At 47.2% G+C, this 27,702-nt stretch overlaps 1 protein-coding gene across 11 annotated transcripts in view; it reads left to right on the forward strand.

Moving 5' to 3' along the window:
• ATP9B (ATPase phospholipid transporting 9B (putative)) overlaps positions 1-27,702 on the forward strand; it is a 254,025-nt gene that overhangs the window by 101,886 nt on the left and 124,437 nt on the right. For 10 of the 11 annotated variants that reach the window (XM_045457995.1, XM_045458002.1, XM_045457997.1 and 7 more), the window contains 2 exons: positions 12,923-13,003; positions 26,032-26,107. In XM_045457995.1, coding sequence (XP_045313951.1) covers positions 12,923-13,003; positions 26,032-26,107 — 157 coding nt within the window. The remainder of the gene's footprint in view (positions 1-12,922; positions 13,004-26,031; positions 26,108-27,702) is intronic. The other variant, XM_045458000.1, reaches the window with a different exon arrangement.

Below are 27,702 nucleotides of genomic sequence, written 5' to 3' on the forward strand. Positions count from 1 at the left end.
TCGTCCACGTGTTTCATTTACGGTTTCTTTTGTCCCTTTGAAAGTCTACTGTATCTGGAGGGTGGCCTGCTGGTAATGCAAAAGCGATTCTTTTCTTTTTTTTTTTTTTTAAAGTGGTTCTTTTTTAAAATGGCTACTTATCCAGCGGGCTTTGGTGCTGATCACCACACGTGACGTGGTCACGGTGCTCGTTATCACACGTGACATGGCCGTGGTGCTGGTTATCATGTGTGACATGGCTGCCATGCTGATTATCGCACGTGACACGGCCACAGTGCTGATCATCACGTGACACAGCCGCGGTGCTGGTCATCACACGTGACATGGCCACGGTGCTCGTTATCGCATGTGACCCGGCCACGGTGCTGATCGTGACATGGCCATGGTGCTGATCATCACACGTGACGTGGCCACGGTGCTCATTATCACATGTGACACGGCTGTTGTGCTCGTTATTACACGTGACATGGCCGCCACGGCTGCCATTCCCATTATCGCACGTGACACGGCTGTGGTCATCACTCTTGTTACAGTGACAGTCTTAATTGCGGCGGTGAATGTGTCCAGTCGGCATGTTGTATACCTTGACTTTGGACGATGTTATATGTTAGTTATGTTTCAATAAAAACAGTTTTTAAAAATAAAATGGTTACTGAGGCACCTGATGGCGCAGTCGGTTAAGCGTCCGACTTTGGCTCAGGTCATGATCTCACCGTTTGTGAGTTCGAGCCCCGCGTCGGGCTCTGTGCTGACGGCTTGGAGCCTGGAGCTGCTTCTGATTCTGTGTCTCCCTTTCTCTCTGCCCCTCCCCTGCTCACGCTCTGTCTCTCTCTGTCTCTCAAAAATGAATAAACGTGAAAAAAAAATAAATTGGTTACTGCCTTCGGTTTTATGCTTTGAATGTTTCTACTCCATGATTCTGTTTTCAGTTTAAAAACGATTCCCGCTTTACACATCAAATCTCCTATCCTTCTAGCATTTATTTTGAGTCAAGCTGTGAGTGGGAAATCAGACTTAAGGAAACAACTTGTTGACCAACGGCAGCAGTGCCATGTACTGAATAGCTCGCTAGTTTTGCAGACATGTAAAATTGCCCTCACTCCGTCTCCGAGCTTTCCATCCCCGCGTCAGCATAGCAGCGCGCCCGTCGCTCCCTACCTTGGCCAGGTGCGTTGTTGCCAACGTCGCCTTCCAGTCTGCTTCTCGAGTTCTCGCTTTACAGTGTCTTTTGCCACGTAAACGTTTTAAGCTTCCCATGGTAAATACGGAAACATGTTTTCCTCTATGCTTGTGGAGGCTCGGTTGTGATCAGAAGGCTGTCTTCCCGACTCGGTGCCTGTGAGCGGGCAGCGATGCTTGTCGTTAGCACTGGCGGTGTCATACCTCTTCAGGCGTTCCCTGCACGTAGCCTCACAGAGAAGGGAGTTGGATCCCATCCCGAAATCTGCGTGGCTGCAGGATTGTCGTTAGAGGGAGTGTCAGACGCGTTGCTTGGTGTGACGCGCTGTGAAAAGGCCCGGTCGTGCTGGGCCGGGGCCTGGAAATTCGCCCTGCGGTCTCCTCCTCTCTCAGCTTTTTCCCAGGCTCGCTCAGACTCCCGTTTTCTGTCTGCTTTGCTGTGCTTTTCTTCAATGTGGCAAAAGACAGCTGGGCCGTCACCTTATTACTTAGGGCATCTAGCTCACGCTTCTCATACTGTTTGCTAAAATGGATTCGTTTCTGTCACGAGATGTTCTTGCGGCTTGTTGACTTTCTGATGCGATTCGAGCCGATTGCTTGGCGGGTGCCACTATTTCTCCGTCGCGTGTTCCTCTTGATTTGTAGCCTGCGTCCTCCGTAAACTCTCCAGGGTTAAGCGGGGGAGAAGCAGATCGCGAACGCCAACCGACCGGGAGGGATTTCTGTTTGCTGCCTGGCCCACGTGGGGGCGCCACCCCGAGTCTTGCCCGCTGAGTCTCCTTCGCAAGAATTCTCGAGTCACCCGCGTGGACGGTTGGGAACGCCTGCGCGCTAAATACTCATTTGTAGCGGCCTTAATTTTGCTAAGAGAGGTAGAAAGAAAACTGTGAAGTTAGAACCCGTATTAGACAGAACGTGCCTGAAAGCAAAGCCAAACGTAAGGCAGACAAACGAGGGTACCTGGGGTACTGGTGTTGACGCAGAATTCTAGGAAAGCGGGTGAGCCGTGACGGAGGCCAGGGGCGGAATTGCCAGCCCTGCAGAGGGTGTGACGGGGCGATGGCACGGGCGTGTGTGCGGTTAAAGGGCACACGGGTGAAAGTGAGCTTCCCCAGGTTCAGCAGACTCTCACGAGAATTTGCCGGGCAGGTGAGGAGGGGCTCTCCTTCTGCGCCGTTGGCAGTTCCGTGTGTAAGTCGTGTGTCGGGAGAGGAGTTAAAATCCTGTTGTGTCCTCATCTGTACCTTTGCCTGTCCCGTGTGCCGTGATCCACAGGAGGTGACATTTTGTTACGCTCAAGATCACAAGGATGTGCTCCTCATTTTTATCAGTGACACACGTGTATACATTTCAAGGGCAGTTACGGAGTTGTAGCATGCGGTTCAGATAATGCTAATTTTAAAATTTTATGGTTGATGCACTTTGATAGAGAGTGTGATTAAGCATTTAAGTAAAGTAACGGTCTAGTAAAATGAAAGCATTTGAAGTTCTGTGATGACCGTAAAACCAAAAAGCAGTATATCCTAGAAAAAAGGAAAGCTTAACCGAATTTCTGGTATATTAATCAGTTTAAATTTGTAGCTTCATATAATTTGGCATATTTGTATAGATTTTTTTTACATAGGGAAAAAGCTCTAGTTTCATTATGGATTCAGGCAAGACAGCTTGGTTTTTCCATTAATAGCTTCCCCATTAATACACTTCCCCTGACTGCCACTCACTTTGACTTTTCTGTGTCTGACGTGATGGATTTGGGGTATGTGATGTCATCACAGTTTGTGACACCGTCAGTTGAGCATCCTGACACTAAGAAGAAGTGACCCTGCAAACCTTACAGCTTTTCTTGCAGAACTGAGGACACCGCCAAGAATAACCTGTCCGGTTCTGTCGTATCCCCTGGTCACCTGATGTGATCAGACAATTACGGTTTGAACAGGCCGTTTCGCCCTGGCCGTGCTGCCGACCCTGCACAGGCAGGCTCTCTTCTCGTGGCCGCATCTAGAAGGCGTGCTTCAGGCGCCCATACACATTCGGGAAACATGTTTCTGGCTTTTGCGATCAGGCGGATTTATTAACAGCAACGAGGTCACAATAAATCATGACTTGCTGATTTATTCCAAAAGATCTATGTAGCAGTAAACAACACCATTTACATTTAATTAGTTTTATTGAACGGAAGGCAATTTTATTTGTAATGAACCACATGTTATGATTAAGGATGTATTTTAATGACCTTTAAGTAATGCGAACAAATGTTGCCCTTGACCTAATAGCAGAGGCTTTCCTACATTATTGAAAACTTCAGAATGATTTTTAAATTATCGTGAAAAGCTTCGAATGGCATTCTCATTATTGTGCCATTATTCAGTCATTTGATGTCTAATATACTAGATGAAAGGCATTCCTCTGAATGTTCGTGTGCGTGTAGAAGTGACGATTGTTGCTGGGGTTGCTCTCGATCTCCGTGTATCAGAAGGTAGTCTGTTGTACGCGAGCTTCATGTTTTGAAAAATACTTCCACGGCGTAATGCTGAAATGATGAAGGATTCCCAGACGCGCCTTCTCCCAGGAGCCGCTTGGCTGCTTGCTAGGCATTCTTGTCGTATCTCCCTAAGTCTACAGTTGTGACACGATGTGTTTTTTCTTGTGCAAACCAGCTGGACTTAATTAACTTGAAACTAACTTTCTGTGAGTTGACATATACTCTAAGCTGCAGTAGCCGACCCGCTGTGGTGAGCTGCTGTGCTCACCCTTCATCCAGCAGAGCATCTCTGTTCTCTAGAAACGTGAAACTTCATCGGTGCGTGTTTTCCAGGCCCTGATGAAGGTGTGTGAGTGAGCTTTCCGAGGTTCGGCAGACTCTCAGAAGAAGTTACAGGGCAGGAGAGGAAGGGGTCTCCTTCTGCCCCGTTGGCCGTTCTGCACCGGCAGGGGCCGCCCTCGGTGTCACGGGCAGAAGTGGCAGCTGTGGTGTCCCCCTCACCCTGGGGTCCGGCTCCGGGGTGTCTCTTGAACTCTGCAGTTGCAAGGGTATTTTCCGCGGAGGACCGTTTTGGTAACATGCTCAGAGGCATTTTGGGAGGTTCAGTCATGAGTCTCATCCCTCCGGGTGAGTTTGGAAGTGTCTCATTCCATCTAGCAAGCAAATCCCTTTTTGCCCCTGAGATCTAGAGTGGTTTCTGCTTTCCGAACTGATACGACACAAATTAGAAGAGAGAGGTTTTTCCCCCTCACTCACCAGCCCAGACAGAGGTGGGTGGTCCAAGGCTGAGAGGGCAGCTCTGTCGTCATTGACATGTGACCCTCACCTGTGTCCCACGTGACTGCTCCTCTCCAGCCTCGCCAGCAGGACGGGAGGGCAGGGGCGGGGAGAGGGCCTGTGGGCCTTACGGCGCACCCCCCTCCCCCCCCCCCCCCCCCCCGGCTCCTCGTGCTCCGCCCCACGTGATGAGAGCTGGAAAAAGGGGGGAGGGAGGGAGGGTCTTCAGTGGAGCCATGTGCCCAGCGAAAGCCTGAAAGTCCTGTCTTTAACAGGAGTCTCCGCCACACCGTCTCTTCCTTCCGTTTTCTGGCGAGTTTCTCTGATTCGCCGTCGGACTTCCTACTGGGCCGTGTGCACCGACACCTCACAGTTGGCTCTCTCGGAGGATTTTGCTGCCCTTAGAACAGGATGCTCCCTCTGGAGTTGTTATGGTTGCCACTTGTATTAGAATCAGTTCTTTCACACTTGTTGTTCAAGTAACTCTAGGCTGCTTGAAGATTTGTGTGCTCTCCACTCACCTGGATTACAATTAAAGTAGGAAATAAATGTAAGCAGCAAAATAATGTGTTTTCTAGAAATGAAAGAAGTCATAACATTTTAGACTGTTGCTTGTTTTTTGCTAAAGAATATTTTCTTTCTTTTCTGTTCTTTTTGTTTTGTTTTGTTTTGTTTTTTTTTTACATTTATTTATTTTTGAGAGACAGAGAGACAGAGCACTAGTCGGGGAGGGATAGAGAGAGAGGGAGACACAGAATCCGAAGCAGGCTCCAGGCTCTGAGCCATCAGCACAGAGCCCGACGCGGGGCGCAAACACACCAACTGTGAGATCGTGACCTGAGCTGAAGTCAGACGCTTAACTGACTGAGCCACCTAGATGCCCCAAGAATATTTTCTTTAAGCCCGCCGGTTGGGGCTCCTACTGGGAGAGGAGAGCTGACAAGCCTAGCTTAACTAGGTCTTCCGGGAAGAGAAGAGAGTAAATACGAATCTCTAATATATTTTAAGAAATCTGAGAGGATACCACAGTCTGAACAGAAGCTGCCAAAAAAGACCAAGTGGAAAGTGAGACCACTTAGAATGACATGATTGCTGAAGTAGAAGCAGGCAGACAGGACTGGAAGGTGAATTGTTCTGTGTCTCTGAGCGCGAAGGCCAGAGATGAGAAACACCCCTCGGTGACTGTCGTTTCCACCTTGGTCCTTATGCTGCCTGCGGTCATCTTGCGTGTGTGTTTTCTGTGACGTTGAGGCCAAGTCAGCAGGCAGTAAATCGCACATAATGAAACTGCACACACTTGCACCTGTGAGGCCATCGCCACAGGCCAGAAAGCAAGTCCATAGCCCTCGTGACTGCCGCCCTCGTCCGCGTCCATGCTTTCAGTCTGGTCCGCCTTCTCGCAGCTTCTCGTCGGCCCGCCTCTGTCTGCAAACAGTCTGTCCTTCCATCAAGTGGAAATTCCTTCTATTTTCCACCAATAAATGAACAGTGTTACCCGTCTCGGTATTTATGTCCCCTCCCTCTGATCGGTTATGATGTTCAAGAATTGTTTCTTCTCCTGCGGAAGGATGATTCTTCCACCACTTCGGCCACCACTGCTCTTCGGAGACCTTGGCTGGCAGTCCCCCCTCCCTCTCCTCTCCTGACCCTCCCTCAGGGGCCGGGCAGCCGTGTCTCAGTTTTAGTTTAGGTGAATGTATTTAGAATTGTTTTATTTTATCTATTGGATTTTCATTCAGCTCTTTCTCTTTTCCTACTCGCTGGAGATTGCAATACACACGTAACTAAAAGTGTCTTGTAAAAAGGTAAAATTGTGTCACCTGACATAAAGTGTGAGAACTCACCCTGTCCTTTCTTCTGAGAGTGTATTGTGCCTTTTCTGCACGCATCTACGTTCATACGCGTTCATGTACTTTTTATATGCATTATATCTGCATGCAAGCTGTTCCAGTGTTTCACTTGTATTTTAAAGAAATAAGTGGAAAAACAGCATTTTTGTTTTCCTTTTGCTGTTTATCATTTCTGTTCTTCACCGTTCCTTCCAAAAGGCTGAGTTTCTACTGCATAACATTTCCCTGCCGCCTGAACAGTTCCCTGCTGTTAATATTTCTTGTAGTGTGTGTCCGCTAATAGTGAAGTCTCATTTTCATTGATCTGAAAATCTCTTTATTTCAGCTGTTTCGGTAAAAGATATTTTTGCTGAATGTGGAATTCTGGGTTGACCTGTGTTTTTCCTTGTAGCACTTTAAATATTTTGTTCCACTGTCTCCTGCTTCCATTATTTCTAATGAGAAATCAGCATTCCTTTGATCGTTGTTCCTGTGTGTAATATGTCATTTTTCTGTACGGATTTGTGAGACTTTCCTTTCTTTGTTTTTTTTTGGCAGTGTGTCTTTGCTTTTTGATGTTGTTGTTATTGTTTTTTTTCTTTTGTTTTTAAATCTGTGTAGGGTTTTTCTCGGCTTCTTTAATCTGTCTGGGCTGTTAACATATTTAGCATGTTTTTAGTCATTACTTCTTTGTAGGTTTCCTTCGTTCTTTCTCCACTCCTCCCAGGATCCCAGGCATAAGCATGTTAGACCTCTTGATATTCTGCCAGTGGTGCTGTGACCATATTCTTTTCTAGATCTTTTTCCTTTGTGTCTTCAGAGTCATTACCCTTGATCTCTCCCTGAATTCACGGATTCTATTCTGTCATCCCCAATCTGCTAAGCCCATCTAATAAACTTATTTCAGGTGTCGTATTTTTTTAATTCTAGAATTTCCATTTGGTTCTTTTTCCTTAAATGTAATTTTTGTGTGTGTGCTTTGGTTTCACATTGATTATTCTTTAGGAGAATATTTTTCTTTAAGTCTTTGAGATGTTATAATTGCTTTGAAATTCTCATCTCTTAATTCTGATCTGGTCATCTCAGAATTAATCCTTTTTTTTTTTTTTTTTTTAAGTTATTTATTTTGAGAGAGAGAGAGGGTGCTAGTGGGGGAGGGGCAGAGAGAGAGGGAAAGAGAATCCCAAGCATGCTCTGTGCTTCTCACGAACTGTGAGATCGTGACCTGAGCTGAAGTCAAGAGCTGGATGCTTAACTGACTGAGCCACCCAGGTGCCCCAGAATTAGTCTGTTGATTGAATTCTTTGCTGAATACAGACCTTGTGTTCTTTTTTTTTTTTTTTTTTAATGTTTTTATTTATTTTTGAGACAGAGAGAGACAGAACATGAGCAGAGAAGGGGCAGAGAGAGAGGGAGACACAGAATCTGAAGCAGGCTCCAGGCTCGGAGCTGTCAGCACAGGGCCCGACGCGGGGCTTGAACTCACAGACTGCGAGAACATGACCTGAGCCGAATTCGGACGCTCAACCGACTGAGCCACCCAGGCGCCCCCAGACCTTGTGTTCTTGTGTCTTCATAGGTCTAGAAATCTGGATTCTTTTCTCAGCATTTCTAATGACAGGTTGTAGAGCTTCTGGATGGCCTTATGTCCTTCTGAAGAGTGCTGTGTTTTGTGTTTGGTTTTGTTTTAAGTGGTAGCTAACTTGGTTGAGGTCGAACTCTGAACTCTATCTTTCCTGAAGTTGGGGGCTGCTGGAAACCCACCCCGAGTGTGGGTTGTGTGGGGTCAGGATGAGACGATGCCAGAAGTTAGGGCCCCTCTGAGGCACTCTTCTGTCTCAGGTCCCTGTCTTCACCATCACTCTTCAGCTGCTGTGGTTGCCCCAGTCTTTGACCTCTGTCTCTTTTGGCTAGTCTGTGTTTTTCTGTCTAGATACGGCAGCCACGCTAAAACATTGGTTCTGACACAAACCCAAAATAAAACAGGTAACAAAAGATGAATACCAGAACTCAAACAATGGTAAACTCTCTGTGTTGGGGGGCCTTCAAGACCACCCCCAATTTTCTTACGGTTATTTATTTATTTTGAGAGTGAGTGAACACGACTGGTGAAAGGGTAGCAGGGGAGGGAGAGAGAGAACACCACGCAGGCTCCCGCTGTCAGCACAGAGCCCAGCATGGGGCCCGCCCTCACGAACTGTGAGATTAGGACCTGAGCTGAAATCAAGAGTCAGATGCTTAACCGAGTGAGCCACCCAGGTGCCTCAAGACCACCCCCAGTTGTTGGGTTTTTTTATGGTATTTTTTTTTCACTTTTAATTTTATTTTTTATTTTTTAAAATGTATATCCACATTAGTTAGCATATAGTGCAACAGTGATTTCAGGAGTAGATTCCTTAATGCCCTTCCCCCACTTAGCCCATCCCCCCTCCCCCAACCCCTCCTGTAACCCTCAGTTTGTTCTCCATATTTATGAGTCTCTTCTGTTTTGTTCCCCTCCCTGTTTTTATATTATTTTTGTTTCCCTTCCCTTATGTTCATCTGTTTTGTCTCTTAAAGTCCTTATATGAGCGAAGCCCTATGATTTTTGTCTTTCTCTAATTTCACTTAGCATAATACCCTCCAGTTCCATCCACGTAGTTGCAAATGGCAAGATTTCATTCTTTTTGATTGCCGAGTAATACTCCACTGTATATGTGTGTATATGTGTATATCCATTCATCCATCGGTGGACATTTGGGCTCTTTCCACACTTTGGCTATTGTCAATGGTGCTGCTGTAAACATGGGAAGACCACCCCCAGTTTTAATGATTCCCTAGGAGGACCCCCAGGACTCAGCACACAGTCCTCCTCATGACCACGATTTATTCCAGTGAAAGGCCATGGGCGCAGACAGCCCGCTGAAGGACTCGTGGGGCGAATCTGGAGGAAGCACCATGCGGGTTCCAGAGCCCCTCCCAGTGGCCTCACGCGGGGTGGGCTGCACACCCCAGCAGCACGTTGGGAGAACACGTGTGAAACGGCCCTGTCAGGCGAGCACAGTGGGGACTCACGGAGGCATGTGCCCAGATGCCAGACTGCCGGAGGGAAGCAGGTGTTCGGCATGAACCGGGTTTCCTGAACTCGGGAGGTTCTCATCTGGGAGTGGTGGGGACCCGCCTGAAAGGCACGTTTCGAGACCCCACCCAGCCTTGCGTGCGAGCAGGCCTTTCCCACGTCGGCTGTATTCCTGTCTCAGCTCAGCCCACCCCCTCGGCCGTGGTGTCCTTCCGGGAGGAGCGCCAGCCATATCGCCCTTGGACCTCACGCAGCGGGGGGAGAGCAGCCGGCTCCCTCCAGAGGCCTGGCCGCGGCCTCTAGAGCCACGCGGCCCACCGTTCGCACCGCGTCTGAGTGGGAGACCCCAGCAGCCCCTTTGAATCTCAAATGCCAGTCTCTGGCAGCGGGAGGGGAGGGCCTGCCAGCAGCTGTGAGCGGCAGCCGTGACCTTACCCTCCCCCGTGCTCCTGCCTGGTGTCAGGGCCTCTGCTGGGCCACCTGCAGGCCTCATGTCGCCTGCCCAGACTTTGAGCCGGAAGGGTTTTATGCAGGAGGCACAAAGCATTTTTTACAGGAAATTTTTTTTTTTTTTTTTACATTTATTTATATTTGAGAGACAGAGCGTAAGCAGGGGAGGGGCAGAGAGAGAGGGAGACACAGAATCAGAAGCAGGCTCCAGACTCCAAGCCGTCAGCACAGAGCCTGACGCGGGGCTCCAACCCACGAACCGCGAGGTCATGACCTGAGCCGAAGTCGGACGCTTAACCGACTGAGCCACCCAGGCGCCCCAGGAAAATATTTTCATGTAGCTTAATCCTGAAGACACGTTGTGTTTAGGAATTGGTCAAGAGGAAATCTGAATCTTCAAACCTTTTCACAGGGCCTTTACATGCCCCCCGCTCCCCCTTCTGTCCCCATCTTTTACTGGGGAGTGGCCCAGAAGAGACCATTCCCTTTCTGGGACAGTGACACTTAGTAATCAGACCGCCTTACTCTAATGTGCACATGCAGGGGGGTGAGGGAAGTGGGGCCAGGCTCATGGTCCTCTGTTGCAGACCATGGCTGATCTGGAACGCCAACCACAAGTCAGCAGCGGTGAGATGTTCCCGAGACAGATGGGGCCGTGGAGGGGTCACCAGGAGGGGTGGGCCGTCCTCTTGGAGCTTTGGGCAGGGGTCACATGTTGGTACCAGAAGCATCTTGATTTCACGTGGCCCATCAGAGCACCGGCCCTTGATCGTGGGCAGCTCAGGCGACCCCGGCCCAGCCCACGCCCAGGTGGTTTCTGTGGTTAACATCCCTCCCGAGGGTCTGAATTCTTGCACCGGCTGCAGCTCCAGGCTGTGTTTGCGAGCCTCTGCCTGCATTCGGCGTGGCACTGCTCGTGCCATGGTCGGAACAGCCCTGGCGGACAGCGTCACATCCAGCTCGGAGGCCGGTGCAGGCACGTGGGGTCTGTGAGTCCAGGCTTCAGATGATGCGACTTCCCGGCCGGGCCGTGAGAGCTGTGCTGCAGACCCGGCATCGGCCCTGCTCCGGGGACAGTTTGAGGGCAAGGTGGGGGTGCGCAGCAGGGGTGCCTCCGGCCTCCCTCCGTGGGGTCCCATCGGGAAGCCCACCCTGGTCAAAGGCCCACCGTCCACAGCTTTTACCTTCCCGTGCAGTGAGCTTGAGCCTGACGTGTTCCTGTGCGAGCGGCTAGTTTTCTCTTTTTCCACCAATTGTTTCCGTATTCACTGGGTGTTGTATCCAACCCGCGTTTCCACTACGGAATTCACCCTAAACTCAGAAGTGCGTTCGACTGTGCTTGAGGGTTTTCACTTATCCTCAGGCGCCTGTGCCGTCCGCTGCTGCTGAGGAGATGGCTCACGGAACCGAAAGGGAAGCCAGCCTGCCTTCAGAGGGCGGCAGGGAGACTAGGTCTGGGGGGATGCAGAGGTGAGGGCACTGCCGAGGAGTGTGGGGCACAGCGGGCTGGGGCTCTGGGCCTCCTCGTTGCCGTGTCCTTGACATTTCAGGCCCGTCGTAAGGACAGATTTCTTAAGTTTCTGTGTAGTGTTGTACTTGTCCAGCTTTTTGATAGCCAATTAAGATTGTATTTTTATTTATTTTTTTCTTTTTTTTTTTCAACGTTTATTTATTTTTGGGACAGAGAGAGACAGAGCATGAACGGGGGAGGGGCAGAGAGAGAGGGAGACACAGAATCGGAAACAGGCTCCAGGCTCTGAGCCATCAGCCCAGAGCCCGACGCGGGGCTAGAACTCACGGACCGCGAGATCGTGACCTGGCTGAAGTCGGCGCTTAACCGACTGTGCCACCCAGGCGCCCCAAGATTGTATTTTTAAACACAAGTGAAATATCAAGAACTAAAAGACCTTTATTAGTTTACTCTGAGGAACTCGGCTATACATAATCTACATTTGTGGGTATAACTCACCCACGTACAATATTATTTGTGTTCTTGTGATTCGGTGTGAGAAATAGACTAGCACATTTAGATGGTAACAAACTTAAGATGTGTGCTTTGGGGTTTTGTCTTATGTGTCGGTTATATGTGGGCACTTGAGGGCATGTGGAGTCACCACACAGAACAAAAACGAGGTCCCTCTCCCCTGGGCCGTCTAGTGCCCAGTGCAGTCAGAGTCCCGTGTGGGTTTTGGTTTTGGCAAAGTCCAAACAGACGAGGAACTTTCCAGTGTTGTAAACTCTCTGTGATCTCCCAGTAAAAACTATCATGCACCATTAAAAACGTGAAATTTGTTTTCAACACATTTCACTTATTATAACATTAATAAAATTATATATAGGGAGAGTTTTAAAAACTAAACTTTCTAAGTCAGCAGACATACCTTTATAATTGTCTTAAAATGAGGTGCTTAAGATGTTGTCTCTGGAGACTCAGCTATTTAAACTTCCGTGTTGCCAGTGAATGGAATATCCTAAACCATTTCTTTCCTACTTCAACCCCAGTTCTGGGAAAGTCGCTATGAGGTGTGGATAGCTGAAGCCTTCCCGTACAGTCTTACAAATACAGATCATGGGGGTGTGGTTCAGGCCTGTGGGAGAAATGCAACACGCTCGTGGCTGTAAGGAAAGCGGTTGCGTATAGCAAATGCAGTAGCTGCTGAAGAAAAGCATGTAAACAAATCTAGGGTTTGCTAGGTTGTTTTCTAAAACTTCTGTGGAATTGTGAGCTTTACTTAAATCTCACTAAATTCTTTGGTACCCACTAACTCCTAAATACTCACACACGGTCTGACAAAACTTCACAGCATACAGATGGGAAGTATACCTTCGCCTTTAAACTTGGGCCCGTGGGACAGCCGCAGGCGGTAGGTGTCGTGTACGTATCGCCCACGTGCTTTTGACACACACCTGTCATTAAGCAGCAGCGGTGTGTTAGAATCAAGAGAAATTGCCACACCTCTGTTGAGCTCATGAATGATTTCTCTTAGTTGCCCTTCCATCCTGACCCGTAGAGTTGGCGCACGAAATACAGGAAGTTGGCCGTCGCTTTTGATAACAACACATGACAAATGTTAGTTGGTGATTGAAAATTTTCCATGTAACTTTACTTAATTATAGTGTAATTAATTCGGATATTCTGTATTCCAGGACCTTTTTTCAATCAGTGCTTATGTTTATGCTCAGAAGCCACAACTGGATATTCACAGTTTTGAAGGCACCTTTACCAGGGTAAGTTAAGTCTTTTGTTAAATACAAATACATTCATTGTGCATACAAGTTAAAAATAGCAAACCTTACATTTGAAAGAGTACTTAGAGAATTAAAACAGAAGTTCTGAACTGAAGCGGGAAAGCCTAGAGAACGTTTCCAGTTCTCAAATCTCCATGTATCCAGTCTCCGTGTGGGATGCGCTCACGACCGTGTTTCTGTTTAGCATATTTACTCTGGAAGAGGTCTTCACCCTGAAAATACTAGGAGTCAGTAAGATGAAGTCTGAAATTGCTATTTCAGCTTTGACTCTGTGTTATAGTTAATACACTAGAATAGCCACATCGTCGCCTGATTTTAGCAAGTGGGTGCGTGGATGGGCGTGTGCGTGTGCATTTGCTCACATAGACGCGTGCGTTTCATTGGACTCCCTTTTCAGTATTGAGGTGTTTTACTCTATCTTGAAGTCCCTTCTCCCCAGTTATTTGATAGGATTTGGAGGACTCAGTAACTTTGGATTTAGCAGCTTACACTGATACTATAAATGCCTTATAAAAATTAAGGGGTTTTAGTACATGACTGGAGTTTACTTTTAATTGGTGCAATTGTTGTACAGAGATTTCTGTTGGTGCAGTCAGCTTTGTTTCATTCTTGGTCACACACCAGGTGAGCAGGTGTCCTTGTTGAGAAAGCACTTACTACGTGTCAGACGATGGGCAAATTATGGGAATGCAAACAGGCGTGCCTGTGGGAGAGATGGTCATTGTTCTGTAACTTTGTTATTGCATGTGCTTCAGTGAGAAAAGAATGTTCGAAATGTTGGTGGAGACACATGAGGAAGTGTATAATGAGATCTGGAGAAAACCAAGATCTTTCTGTGTTTTTGCAAAAATATTTATGGAAAAAAGCACTTCTAGTTAAAGACGAGTTGGCACATGTGAGAAAAAGCCTGATGAAAGGGCTTCATTAGCACAATAAATTAAGAGTTATTAGCTTAGCCACTGTTAATATTTTGGAAAATGGTTTGCTGTCTTCCTTCCTGGTTCCCAGCTTTGTCTTGCTTACCGTTTGCTAAGGAATCACACCGAGTTCCGTGCGAGTGTGCAAGAGTGTGGCCGAACACAACCAGGCTGCAAAGCGCAGTTCACGCGGTGCGTGGCGGAGTGTGTGCCTGAGCGTGTGTGTGCGCGAGTGAGCGTGCGGGGTGGGGGAAAGAAGGATGGGGAAGGGCAGCCAGGTTCCATCCCGAAGGTCTGGTCAAAAGAAGGAAGAGGCCGTTTCAGGATTTCCAGCTTGGAGAGGATGACATTGGTGTTTGTAAAAGATCCCAGGCAGTCACGTGCATTTATGTCCCCCCGGCCTCCCCGGACCGAACAGGCTGCACGCTTGGGAGAAGGAAAAGACTGCAGACTGCAGTTTTCTGTAAGGAGAGGTGTCCAGAATGGCAGGGTCTGCCCCAGAGCCAGGGCGCCACCCGGGGGGTTGGTCTCGGGGTTTTGACTTCATCAAGGCCACGGTTCACCCAAGTTACATGTACTTCGTGTGAATTCTGGCACATTCTTGATACGCGTGGTTCAACCACCTGCCTTCCGCTGTCTCCTTTGGGTGTTTCCAACAAGATTTTGTTTCACTCCGTTCAGATACGTCGTCACGTTCTGGGTTGTTTAAGGAGAAAAATTGTCATTCTTGTGTGCGTCTTTCCAAAAGGAGGAAAGAAAGAAACCGTGTTGAGTAACTGGTTTCACCACCAGAAAATGGAATTCATCAGTTTAATTACTGAAGTATAAAGTCAACATTTGAAGAAGTGATACCTGCTTAGATTCCTTTTTCAGAGCGTGATACACAGAGGAAAAAATACACGCGTTGTGTCAGCCTAAGTAATTAAATAAGAATCACAGCAAATTAATTCACGTGCCCTGTGGCAGTGCACGTATTACGTGCTTTGCTGCCTACGCGGAGTCTGGTCGTCGCATCGTGAGTAATGTCAGGATGACCCCAGCTGCTCACTGTGTGACATTCTGAGTTACAGAAATGATTCGTGTCATTATTAGTGGCACAACTGATTTGCTTATTGCTCAGGACCAAGCAATTCTCTCTGAAGTTTAGAGTTTAAAACTAGCCAGTTTTGAAATAGTAGCAATGTTTGTGGGCCATTAACACCATTCAAGCTTCTTTATAAATACGTTTTCTGCTGTAATTTCTTAGAACCAGAGCACACGTCCTTGTTCAGGTCTCTTCCAGTCAAAATACTCCCCTTCTAAAAAGCAAATTTCTATTGTTTGCTAAATGCGGAAAAAACAGCCTCAAATGGTATCCTTTTGCTTTCTCCCTCCCCAAAGCAAATTTCATCTTGGCAAACTGTAACATTAAGGAGGCGGAAACCCGGGGAGAAAATTCCTCGGAGATCGTTTCTTTCCCATCCTCCCAGTGTTTATTTTGTCCTGTGTGAGATTGGTAAAGAGCTATGTCTTACAGTAGTTTTCTTGATATTAGAAAAAGTTTAAAGGCCCTCCTCGTTATCCAGAATTGAAACTGCATAGATACCGTGCTGTTCACGCACACAATTGTGAGAGAAAGAGACTGGTGCGTTCACATGATTAGATAGTTGTGGAAACGTAGAGGGAGAGCCGGCTTAAGCTTCCGAAACGGAATGGCGCAGAACCTTTCTCTGCAGTTTAGGTAGATGGCCTGTGGTCCGTACGGAGTTTTTAATGCCCTTACTCCTCTCGGGTCTGACGCAGCGGGGGACACCGTACCAGGCGACCAGCAGCGGCACGCATGCTTAAACCTACCTCCGTCGTTGTCAGGGAGCCGGAAGAGTGGCAGACCGCTGCGGTCACGCTGTGGTCCTTGCGCGGTCGCGGTCGCGGGCGGACTGGCAGCTGCAGGCAGGCGGCCTGGAGGAGGAGGAGCGGAGCCGCGCAGCAGAGGCCGGACGGCCGCGGGTCCTCACGGGCGCGCCTGGGGGAGGGGCTACGCGGTCCTTTGCTGTCTGACTTACTCACTTACTGGACCCACGGGGACGCCTGCTCCGTGCTCGGAAGGTCAGGGTCACCACCGTGGTTGCCTAGATAAGCATAGCAGTTGCCACGAGGCAGTGGAAATGAGCCAGAGTTCATATTAAAAAGTGTTTGTTCGTTTCACACCTTAAATGATAAGCGTGCGAGGCAGCACTTGGCAGGATTTACCCAGGTTGTATGCTCAGTTTGCTAGGTTGTGGCTGAAATGCCTAGATGAACAGATCATTAAAAGATGTGCTACGTGGACCATATTTGGGAAGCAGGAATGAGACTAACAGTTTTCTGTCTGACGGTGCCTGTCAGAGTCGGATTCTGAGACCCTCTCTGAATGAGTCGGAAGTCAGTCCTTTCTTTTCTTTTTTTTTTTTTTTAATTTTTTTTTTTCAACGTTTATTTATTTTTGGGACAGAGAGAGACAGAGCATGAATGGGGGAGGTGCAGAGAGAGAGGGAGACACAGAATCGGAAACAGGCTCCAGGCTCCGAGCCATCAGCCCAGAGCCCGACGCGGGGCTCGAACTCACGGACCGCGAGATCGTGACCTGGCTGAAGTCGGACGCTTAACCGACTGCGCCACCCAGGCGCCCCATGAAGTCAGTCCTTTCAGTTCAGTTACAAGTTCAAGTACGAAACAGTTGATGCATAGACGCCACCTACTTCTCTTGAAAGTTGATGCTCTTTCTGTAAAATCATGAGGGCCAAAGGGAAAACTCCGTCTTCTTGGGCTGTTCATTTCTCAGGCAATTGTCATCTCTACTTTGAGCGGGTACTCTGCTTATAAAAACGGGCCCACATGGCAGCCTGGCATTTTCCTGTGGAAGAAACAAGCAGTGGCATTGGGGTACCCGAGGCACAGGGCTGGAATATGCTCACGGGTCGTAAGAACCCCAGGCTGCGGTGTCTCACCCGAGCGTGGGCTCTGCTTAGACACCCCACGTGTTTGAACGAGTCGAATCGAACGAACTCTCCTCTTCACACGGGGTGTCACTGAGGCAGCAGTAAATGCCCACCCACCTCGGCTCTTGAAACGAGTGGGTTGTTAGGAAACGGCAGCCACCTGTGTTCTGAACCCTGCACGGCACCCGGGTCTGGAGGCTGAGAAAACTTCTGTGTCCGGGGGTAGCTTTCTTCTTAGGCTGACGTAAAGCAGTGAGGGGAGACATGGAACATAGTGCTCGGATCGAGGAGGCCGACCGGCTGCTGACACGGGTTGCTGTCGCGTGCCTGCGAGGCACCTGTGGGTGGAGCCCGTCCCTGGACTAAACTTAAGTCCCGGTATGTCACCTGACAAATATTTGCAGTACTAGGGGACATATTCTGGAAACTGTTAGGTTGGTTTAGATTTTGTGCTTCACAAATAAATCAGAGAATCAGTTATATTAGAGAACCAAATATCTAGAAAGTATATTCCATGTAATTAGCAAAATGGCCAGAATGTATATCACTTCAAAATGGTTTGATGAGTGAATAGAAGGAAAACACCAGTAGCATAAACCTCTGTTTCTTACATTCATTTTGTTTGTTTGTTTATTTTTTGAGAGAGAGAGAGAGAGAGAGAGAGAGAGAGACGGAGTGTGAGTGGGGGAGGGGCAGAGAGAGGGACACTCGGAATCCGAAAAAGGCTCCAGGCTCTGAGCTGTCAGCACAGAGACCGACCTGGGGCTCAAACTCACCAACTGCGAGATCATGACCTGAGTCGAAGTCGGATGCTTAACCGACTGAGCCACCCAGGCGCCCCTTTGAAAATTTCAATTTCTTTCCTCCTTCCCAAATAATTTTGATTTCTTTGTGATCTTAAGGTATATCCCTACAGCAGATTATCAATTTTTAATAGAAAGCACTTCTACAGAGAGTGGCATCATGTAAGGGAGACACACAGCGCTCAGGATGGCGGAGGACCTGTCACTTCTTGGAGACATACAGGCAGTTGGCCACCACACTGGACATCTTCCCTGTGTAACTTCTGGGTGCGGGGCTGTGGACTTCTGTAACTCCCTATTCTGGAATGTTCCATAGCCAAAGTTACAAGAATACTTTATAGACAGGGACTTCAGATTAAGGGGAAAAGATCCCAGATTTTAGACAGTTATTTTAGGTTTTGAACGTAAACGCGAAAATATAAAGGTAACTGGAGCGTGCATTACTGCTGCCGTGACTGTGGCGCGCGGCTGTGCTTGACAGCCACGCGTGGTCATTGCTAACGTGCAGCTTCAACTTGAGATTTGGTTCGATGGAAAGTCTCTGGTGTGATAATAATATTAAGGAGAAATTAAACACAACTGTTGCCTTTACAGAGAGACACATACATGTTTTAGTTTTAAAATAAACCACAGATACACTTTTTCTCCCCTGAGTATACATACATTTGAAAAGCATAACCCGTGTCCTTAGCGCCAGGCAAGGAGAGTTTATTTGGCCACACCTACTAAATCAATGTTGATGCGTTGATTTATAATATATCTGTGATAATATTTTACACTTTTCCAGGAGTGCTGTGGTGTTAGTAAGTTACGTATTAGAAGATATAATTTTAGTTTGCTCTCTGGAGAAATGAGAACATATAGTAGTTTAGTGAAAATTTTATATTACTTTATATTGAAGTTAAATATCCGAAAAATGAATTCATTAAAGTAATTCTTTCCACTTGTAATTTCGTTTTTAAATTTCCATTACTTTTTGTGATTTTTTTTTTCATTTTCTTAAGGTAAGATACACATAACATAAAGTTTACCATCTGATGCACTTTTTAAATTGTTTTGAGAGAGAGAGCGCACACTCAAGAGAGCATACACTCAAGAGAGCACACAAGCGGGGGAGGGGCAGAGGGAGAGAGAATCCCAAGCAGGCTCCGCGCTGACAGCGCAGAGCCCGGTGTGGGGCTCGAACTCACAAACCACGAGATCACGACCTGCACCCGAATCAAGAGTTGGACGCTTAACCGACTGAGCCACCCAGGCGTCCCCGCATCTTAAGCGTTTCTAAGTGTACAATGCAGTGACGTTAGGTAGGTTCCTAGTGTTGTGCAGCATCCACCATCCGTGCAGCATCCACCATCCACCTCCGTGTTGTTTTCATCTCGTAAAACTGAAAGTCTGTCCCCACTGAACACTAACTCCCACTTCCCTCTCCCTGCAGCCCTTGGCGACCACCATTCTCTTTTCTGTCTCTGAGATGGTTTTGGCTAAGTGCCTCGTGTAACTAGAATCCCACGGTATTTGTCTTACTGCGACGGGCTTATTTCACTCAGCATCATGTCCTCATGGATCGAGTGTCGGACACTTTTGTCCTATGTTTTCTTCTAAGACTTTTGTTGTTGTAAGTCTTACGTTCAGGTCTTTGATTCGTGTTGTTACTTTTATATGTGGTATTAGGGAAGGGTGGCTCTACTGTTTGGCAAGTGGATATCCAGTTTTCCCAGCATCATTTGTTGGAAGACTCTTTCCCCAGTGTAAGGTTTTGGTACCCTCACCAAGAATTATTTATCCGTATATGCAAGGGTTCATTGTATTCCATTGGTCTTCGTGTTTGTCTTTATGGCAGCACCACAGCGTTATGATTACTGTAGCTTTGTAGTAAGTTTCAAAATCAGGAAGTGTGATTCCTCCAGTTTTGTTCTTTTTTTTTTTTCCTCCAAGATTGTTTTTGGATATTGGGGTCCCTTGGGGTTCCATATGAATTTTAGGAGGGTTTTTTCTATTTCTGCAAAAAAAATGTCATTGGGATTTTGATGAGGGATTGCATTGAATTTATAGATCACTTTGGGTGGTATTGACATTTTCACAATATTAAGTCTTCCAATCCATGGACATGGGATGTGTTTCCATTTATTTATGTCTTGTTTACATTGTTTCAGCCATTTTGTAATTTTTATTTTATAGGTCTTTCGAGTTAATTTCTTTTTTTTTTTTTTTAATGTTTTATTTATTTTTGAGACAGAGAGAGACAGAGCATGAACGGGGGAGGGTCAGAGAGAGAGGGAGACACAGAATCCGAAGCAGGCTCCAGGCTCTGAGCTGTCAGCACAGAGCCCGACGTGGGGCTCGAACCCACGGACTGTGAGATCATGACCTGAGCCGAAGTCGGACGCTCAACTGACCGAGCCACCCAGGCGCCCCTCGAGTTAATTTCTAAATATTTTATTATTTTTGCTGCTAGGAGGAATCGTTTTTATAATTTACTTTACAGATTGTTCACTGTTAGTGTATATAAATGCAAGTCATTTTTGTGTGTTGACTGTGTATCCTGCTACTTTGGTGAATTCGTTTGTTCAGTCAAAGAGTTTTCTTGTGGAATCTTTAGTGTTTTCTACTTTTAAGGTCATATTATCTGTAGACAAGTAATTTTACATATTCTTACCCATATGGCTTTTCTTTCTTTTTCTTGCATAATTGCTGTAGCTTGAACTTCGAGTACTATGTTCCAAAGTGAATGATACAGTGAAAGTAGGCATCCTGATGAAAAGGTTTCAGTCTTTTACCACCTGGGATGATAGTCTCTGTGGCCTTTTCATGTATGGCTTTTATTTTTACTTTTTAAATTTGTTTATGTAAATTCAAGTATAATTAATTAACATACAGTGTAGTATTGGTTTCAGGAGTTGGACCCAGTGATTCAGCACCTACATGTAACACCCATGCTCATCCCAACAAATGCCCTTAATATGGCTTTTATTTATGTTGAGGTAGTTCCCTTCTCTTCCTAGTTTGTTGAATTCATTTTTTTTTTTTTAATTATAAAAGGGTATTGAATAGGTGCTTTTTCTTCATCAGTTGGGATGTTCATGGGGATTTTTTTCCTTCATTCTGTTAATGTAAGGTATGACATTGATTGGCTTATATTTTGAACCAACCTTGCATTCTGCTTGGTCATACTGTATAATCCTTTTAATATTTTGCTAAATTCTATTTGCTAGTGTTACAAGATTATTGCATTAGTGACCATAAAGGATATTGATCTCTAGTTTATTATTCTTGTCATGTCTCTGTCTGGCTTTGGTACCAAGGTTGCACTGGGTTTATAGAGTGAGTTAGGAGATGTCCCTCTTCATTAATGTTTTGGAATAGTTGGAGAAGGATGGAAATTAGTTTTTCTTTAAATTTTTGGTATATTTCACCAGTGAAGTCATTGGATCCAGGGTGTTTCTGTATCAGATTTTTTATTATTGATTCAGTCTTTTAACTAGATATAGGTCTCTTCTCATTTTCTATTCATGATTAGTGTTGGGAGGTTTTGTGTTTCTAGAAATTCACACATTTCATCAAATTTCTTGGCACACAGGTGTTAATGTATTCTCTTATAATCATTTTATTAATGTAGAATTGTAGCGGTGTCCCCACCTTGGTTTCTGATTTCAGTAATTTGAGTAGTCTTCTTTTTTTCTTAGTCCACCTAGCTAAGGGTTTGCCAATTTTGTTGATGTTTTCGAAGAACCAACTTGTAGTTTCATTTTTTTTGAATTTTTGTTTTTGAATTTTTTTTTTCAACGTTTATTTATTTTTGGGACAGAGAGAGACAGAGCATGAACAGGGGAGGGGCAGAGAGAGAGGGAGACACAGAATCGGAAACAGGCTCCAGGCTCCGAGCCATCAGCCCAGAGCCCGACGCGGGGCTCGAACTCCCGGACCGCGAGATCGTGACCTGGCTGAAGTCGGACGCTTAACCGACTGCGCCACCCAGGCGCCCCTGAATTTTTTATTTAAAACAAAATTTTTTAACGTTTATTTATTTTTGAGAGAGAGAGAGCACAGAGGAGGGGCAGATAGAGAGGGAGACACAGAATCCGAAGCAGGTTCCAGGCTCCGAGCTATTAGCACAAAACCCGATGTGGGGCTTGAACTCATGAACCAAGAGATCATGACCTGAGGCCAAAGTCAGACACTTAACTGACTGAGCCGCTCAGGCGCCCCAGCTTTCATTCATTTTTTAATTTTTTTTTTCAACGTTTATTTTATTATTTTTGGGACAGAGAGAGACAGAGCATGAACGGGGGAGGGGCAGAGAGAGAGGGAGACACAGAATCGGAAGCAGGCTCCAGGCTCTGAGCCATCAGCCCAGAGCCTGACGCGGGGCTCGAACTCGCGGACCGCGAGATCGTGACCTGGCTGAAGTCGGACGCTTCACCGACTGCGCCACCCAGGCGCCCCTTCATTCATTTTTTAAATTGTTTTTCTATTATTTATTTCATTTGTCTCTGTTCTCATCTTTATTTTTTCCTTCCTTCAGCTAGCTTTGGGATTAGTTTATTCTTTTCCAGTCCCATAATTGTAAAGTTAGGTCATCGATTTGAGAGCTTCCTCTTTTTTAATATAAGCGCTTCTTGCGGTCAGTTTCCCCCTTAGCACCACTTACCTTGCACTTCGTAAGTTTTTGCAAGTTGTACTTTCAGTATCATTTGTGTCCAAGCATCTCTTAATTTCCTTTGTGATTTCTTCTTAATTCATTCGTTGTTTAAAAGTGTCTAATTTCCACAATTTTGTGAATTTTCTGTTACTGATTTCTAACTTTATCTCATCATGGTTGGAGTAGATACTTCGTATGATGATCTGTTGAGACTTCATTTGTAACATAAGGTCTGTCCTGGGAAATGTCCCGTGTCCACTTGAGAAGAATGTGTTTGCTATTCTGGGTGGAGTGTTCTGTATGTCTGTTAGATCTAGTTGGTTTATTGTGCTGAGTTTTCTATTTACTTACCTGTGTCTGGTGGTTCCAGCCATAATTGTGAGTGGGATACTGGGGCTATAATTGTGAGTGGGTACTGGGGCCACGATTGTGAGTGGGATACTGGGGCCACGATTGTGAGTGGGATACTGGGGCCATAATTGTGAGTGGGATACTGGGGCCACGATTGTGAGTGGGATACTGGGGCTATAATTGTGAGTGGGTACTGGGGCCATGATTGTGAGTGGGATACTGGGGCCATGATTGTGAGTGGGTACTGGGGCCACGATTGTGAGTGGGATACTGGGGCCATAATTGTGAGTGGGTACTGGGGTCTCTAACTATTACTGCTGAGCTGTCTGTTTCAATACTCATAAATTCTGTCAGTTTTTGCTTCATATATTTTTATAGTTTTTGTTAGATGCACAGTTTATAATTTTCCTGCCCTATTGAACATTTAATAATATAAAATGTCTCTTGTAACCTTTTTTGATTTAATATTTATTTTGTCTGATATTCCTGTGGCCGCATCTGCTTACTTTGCTTACTATTTGCATAGAATATGTTTCTCATACTTTTCACTTGCAACCTCTTTGTGTCTTTGGATGTAAAGTGACTCCGCATGTAGACAGCATATAGTTGGATCATGTGTTTTTATCCATTGTGCCAATCTCTGTCTTTTGATTGTTGAGTTTAATCCATTGATATTTGAAGTAATTACTGAAAAGAAGGGACTTCCTTCTGTCATTGTTCATTTTTTTCCCACATGCCTTGTAGGTTTTTTGTCCCTCATTTCCTACATTACTGTCTTCTATTGTATTTAGTTGGTTTTTGTAGTGAAACGTTTGAATTTCTCATTTCCTTTTGTGTATATTCTATAGCTGTTTTCTTTGCGGTTACCATGGGGATTACATTTAGCATCCTAAAAGATATAATACTCCAATTTGAATTTGTACCAACTTACGCTCAATAGCATACCGAGGCTCTGCTTCTGTATGGCTCCTTCCCCTCCCTTGTGTTTGCTGATGTCACACAATTACCTCTTTATGTGTTCTGTGCCTAAAAACATAAGCTAATAATTCTCCTAACACCAGCCTCTCAAGTAATGTAGAAAACAAGATTTGGAAGTACAGACCAAAGTGACAATACTAGCTTTTGTGTATGAGTTTCCTCAATTGCATAGAGAACAAAAAGGGCAGCTACCAACCACGTTATGATAATACTTGCTTTTATAATCGCCTATTTGTCCTTATTGGGGTGTTACTTCTCCGTGTATGTTCCAGTCACGGCGTCCCGTCCCTTCCCTGCAGGGCCGCCCGGCACAGGTCTCGCGGGAGAGGTCCAGCGCTCACACGCTGTCTTAGCTTTTGTTTGTCTGGGAAGGTGTTGATGTTGCCCTCACGTTTGAAGGACAGATTTGCTGGATCTAGGATTCTTGGCTGACGTGTGCGTGAGTGTGCGTGCGTGTGGCTGTGTCTGTTTTCGAGCACTTTGGTTTTTTTTTTAAATTTTTTTTAACGTTTTTTTTTTTTTTTTTTTTTTTTTTTTTTGAGACAGAGACAGAACATGAATGGGGGAGGGACAGAGAGAGAGGGAGACACAGAATCGGAAGCAGGCTCCAGGCTCTGAGCCATCAGCCCAGAGCCTGACGCGGGGCTCGAACTCACGGACCACGAGATCGTGACCTGAGCTGAAGTCGGACGCTTAACCGACCGAGCCACCCAGGCGCCCCTGTTTTCGAGCACTTTGAATCAGTCAGCACACTGCCTTCCGGCCCCCCAAATTTCTAATGAAAAATCTGCACATAACCTTATCGGGGGCCCCTTGTGTGTGATGGTCTGCTGCTGCTGCCGCTTTGTTTTTAAACTGCTTGCAAGATTCTCTCTTTGTGTTTGTCTTTTAGAAGTTTTGTTCCAATGTGTCTCTGTGGGTTTCTTTGAGTTCATCTTGCTTGGATGTGGTTGAACTTCTGCAGTGTTTACATTCCCGTCTTCCAGCAGATTCGGGGTGTTTTCACCCATTGTTTCTTCACATGTGTTCTCTGCCCTTTTCACTGCGTCCTCCCCTTTCAGGATCCCACGATCCGTTTATGGGTTTGGTCCCTGGGGCCCCACAGTCCGTCAGGCCTGTTAATTTTCCTCAACGTGTTTTCATTCTGTTTCTCAAACTCGGTCCTTTCTGTTGCTGTGTTTTCGGGTTTGCTGACCCCCCTGCCTCATCACATCTGCCGTGAGTCTTCAGGGAAACTGTCATTTCAGTCATTGGACTTTTCAGCTCTTAGGTGTCTTTTGGTTTCTTTTGGGGTTTCCTATCTCTGTCGATAATTTACATTTTGTTCACACACTGTTTTCTTGCCTTTCTCCGCATCTTCATTTCTTGGAACCTATTCAGTACTTTTCTTTTAAAGTCTTTGTCTAGTGTATCTGACATCAGGTCTTTCTCAGGGATAGTTTCTCTTGATTTGTAATTTTTCCTTTTAATCAGCTGTCATTTTCTGAGTTGTTTTATTTATATTTTTTAATGCCTTGCTATTGTTGAAACTTTTTTTTTTAGTATAGTAATGTGGTAACTCTAGAAGGCAAAATCTCTCCCTTCCTCAGGTTTTGCTGGGTTTTTAGTCATTATATTTATTGGTTTATTTTCATTATTACAGACTGTCTCTGTGCCGGGGGTCAGCCTACATTTAATGTCTTCTCAGGTCTTTTCCGAGCCTTTCCCTGGGCCTGCACGGTCACTTGCTGGTTTTTTCCCCCCATGTGTGCAGTTGTTCTGGAATGTCCTAGTCTGTAACGTGTGGCTCCCCAAAGGGGAAAAGGGGAAAACAAAAGGGGGATAAGAGGGCACTTACCCCTTGAAGTCACTCGAGCTGGAGCTGGAGGGGTGACAGCAATGGCCGCCAGCCTCTGAGTCCGCACCTGTGTGGTCAGGGCATGGCCTCCTGCCGTTTGGGGGACAGGGTCCTTTTCGTCCACCTGGCTTCTGCGGGCTGCTCCAGAAACACGTGCCCGGCTGCCTGCCACACGGCTGGGGCGCGGGACGGGTAGGTGCTGCTGTGCTACGAGCTGGAATGGACCAAAATCGACTACTTCTCCCGGACACGTGGCAGGCCTCGGGCAGAGCCCAGAGTTCCAAAGCAGTCCCGTCACACAGGTTCTGCCCCTGCTGTTGTCATCTGGGGGGAGAGATGCCCGGGGCCCCTGCTCTGCCCTCTTCCCAGAATCCCCTGTCTAAAGTCCCTCGTGGTTCACTTTATTTTGCACTGCGTCCCAGCGCTCTGTAAGCGCGCCGGCTTGTGCTGTCGGGTTTATCACTGTGGATGTCTAACGTAAAAAAGTCGCTAACTTGCCGTTTTCTTCCTTTTCTGTCTGAACAGGAAGACAGTGACCCGCCCATTCACGAAAGTCTCAGCATAGAAAATACACTGTGGGCGAACACCATTGTGGCGTCAGGTAAGAAGTAAGCTCTTACGTTAGTGTGGACGCTCACACACGGGAGATTCTGCACAGTGTCTCTGGAAGTGCCTGTCCCACACGGGGACCTTAACAACATGCCCTGGGGGCCGGGGGCAGGCCCTGGGGCTGTGCGTCCCAGGCCAGCGCTGGCTGTGGCCCGTGTGCCACCTGGCACGTTCACTCTGAGGGGCAGGGCCCAGAGCCGCCTCGAGCAGTGTGCCTGCCCTCTGTGCCTCGGGGCAGGGGCACTCTCCTGGCCGTGACGGCTCTCTTCGGCAAGCCTGTCGGTGCCCCCGGGGCCCGTGGTCCTTACCGGGAGGCGGCGGGGCAGGGCCCGGGGCGCGTGGTGGCCTTTGAGGGATCTTCCAACTCCTCCTCAGTCGTCCGCAGAATTCGTAGGAGGCCACTGTGGTGGGTTGTCTGTCGGGGAGGAACGTATTAGATGAGGCAGGGGGGACCTTGGGATGTAGCTCATGTTGGGCCTTTGGGGGCCAGGGTAAAGGTCCTTCACTTTTTTTGAGTGAAAGTGGAGGATGTTGGAGTATTCCTAGTGGCTGAACAGGAAGGTCGCCTAAATTTACGTTTCGGAAAGTGAAGATCTCTGGAGTATTGAAATGTAAATGATGATCAGCTTTCCAGAAAAGTAGTCGACTTGCCAGTGGTAAGTGGGACTGAATCTGAGAAGCAGGAAGCCTGAAGGATGCTGGTAGGGGTGGGGAGGCCAGGACGCGATCAGGGGAGGGCTGTGTGTCTTACCTGTGGCCCGACGCTGGCCACCCTCCTGTCTGGGAGCTCAGTCGCTCTTCTGGTGGTTTTGTAAGAATCCCTCTCAGGGCCCGGCGCTGGTGATGCAGCGTGGGGCGGAGTGCTTACGGCTCCTGGCCTCGGGCGCTCACGGGCAAGGAAGAGAGACTCTGCTAAAGTGAGGCCGCCACGTCAAGCTGTGTGAAGTACCAGGGGGAAGGAGAGGGTGCCCCGAAATCATAGACGCCTCAGTCCTTACCTGGTGAGAGCAGCGCGGGGGTTAGACTGAGGAATAGACAGGTGCAGCGGGCGAGGGGGCGGAAAGGTGTGGGAGGATTCTTGTCGCACCCGCAGCCGCTTGAGGGCCTGGTGCCCCGTGGGCCGAAGAGGGTGATGTCCGCGTGCCTGGCGCACGGAGAAGAGACGGCCACACACGCGGGGCGGTTCTGTGCGCGTGTGCGCGAGGGCCTGTGTGGGCACGTGTTCACCTTTTAGGGAATGGAGGGTCAACGGGGACTTCGCTATACACATGTCCCAGAAAAAGGGTGACGGCATACAGGACAGTTTTCATAGAAATTCCGTGAGCTGTTTCAGGATTTTCATACTGATGGATTTTAAAAATCTTCTCAGAATAAAGAGAAAGAGGAAGTAAGGATAGCACGCGCAGGAGAGACTCAGGGGGCGCAGGCCAGGTCTCGGGCCGTGTAGGCCTCAGGGAGGGGAGACTCACGGCGCCCCTGGAGTCACCGTGGAGGGGGCACCGTCACCAGGAGAGATCTCCGAATCCTGTGCTCACGCTCCCTCCGCGTGGCTGTTTCCTGTTCACCTCACTGACCCCCGAGGATCAC

Source organism: Leopardus geoffroyi, chromosome D3 (genome assembly GCF_018350155.1).
Source record: "Leopardus geoffroyi isolate Oge1 chromosome D3, O.geoffroyi_Oge1_pat1.0, whole genome shotgun sequence".
In the NCBI taxonomy this organism is placed as follows: Eukaryota; Metazoa; Chordata; class Mammalia; order Carnivora; family Felidae; genus Leopardus; species Leopardus geoffroyi.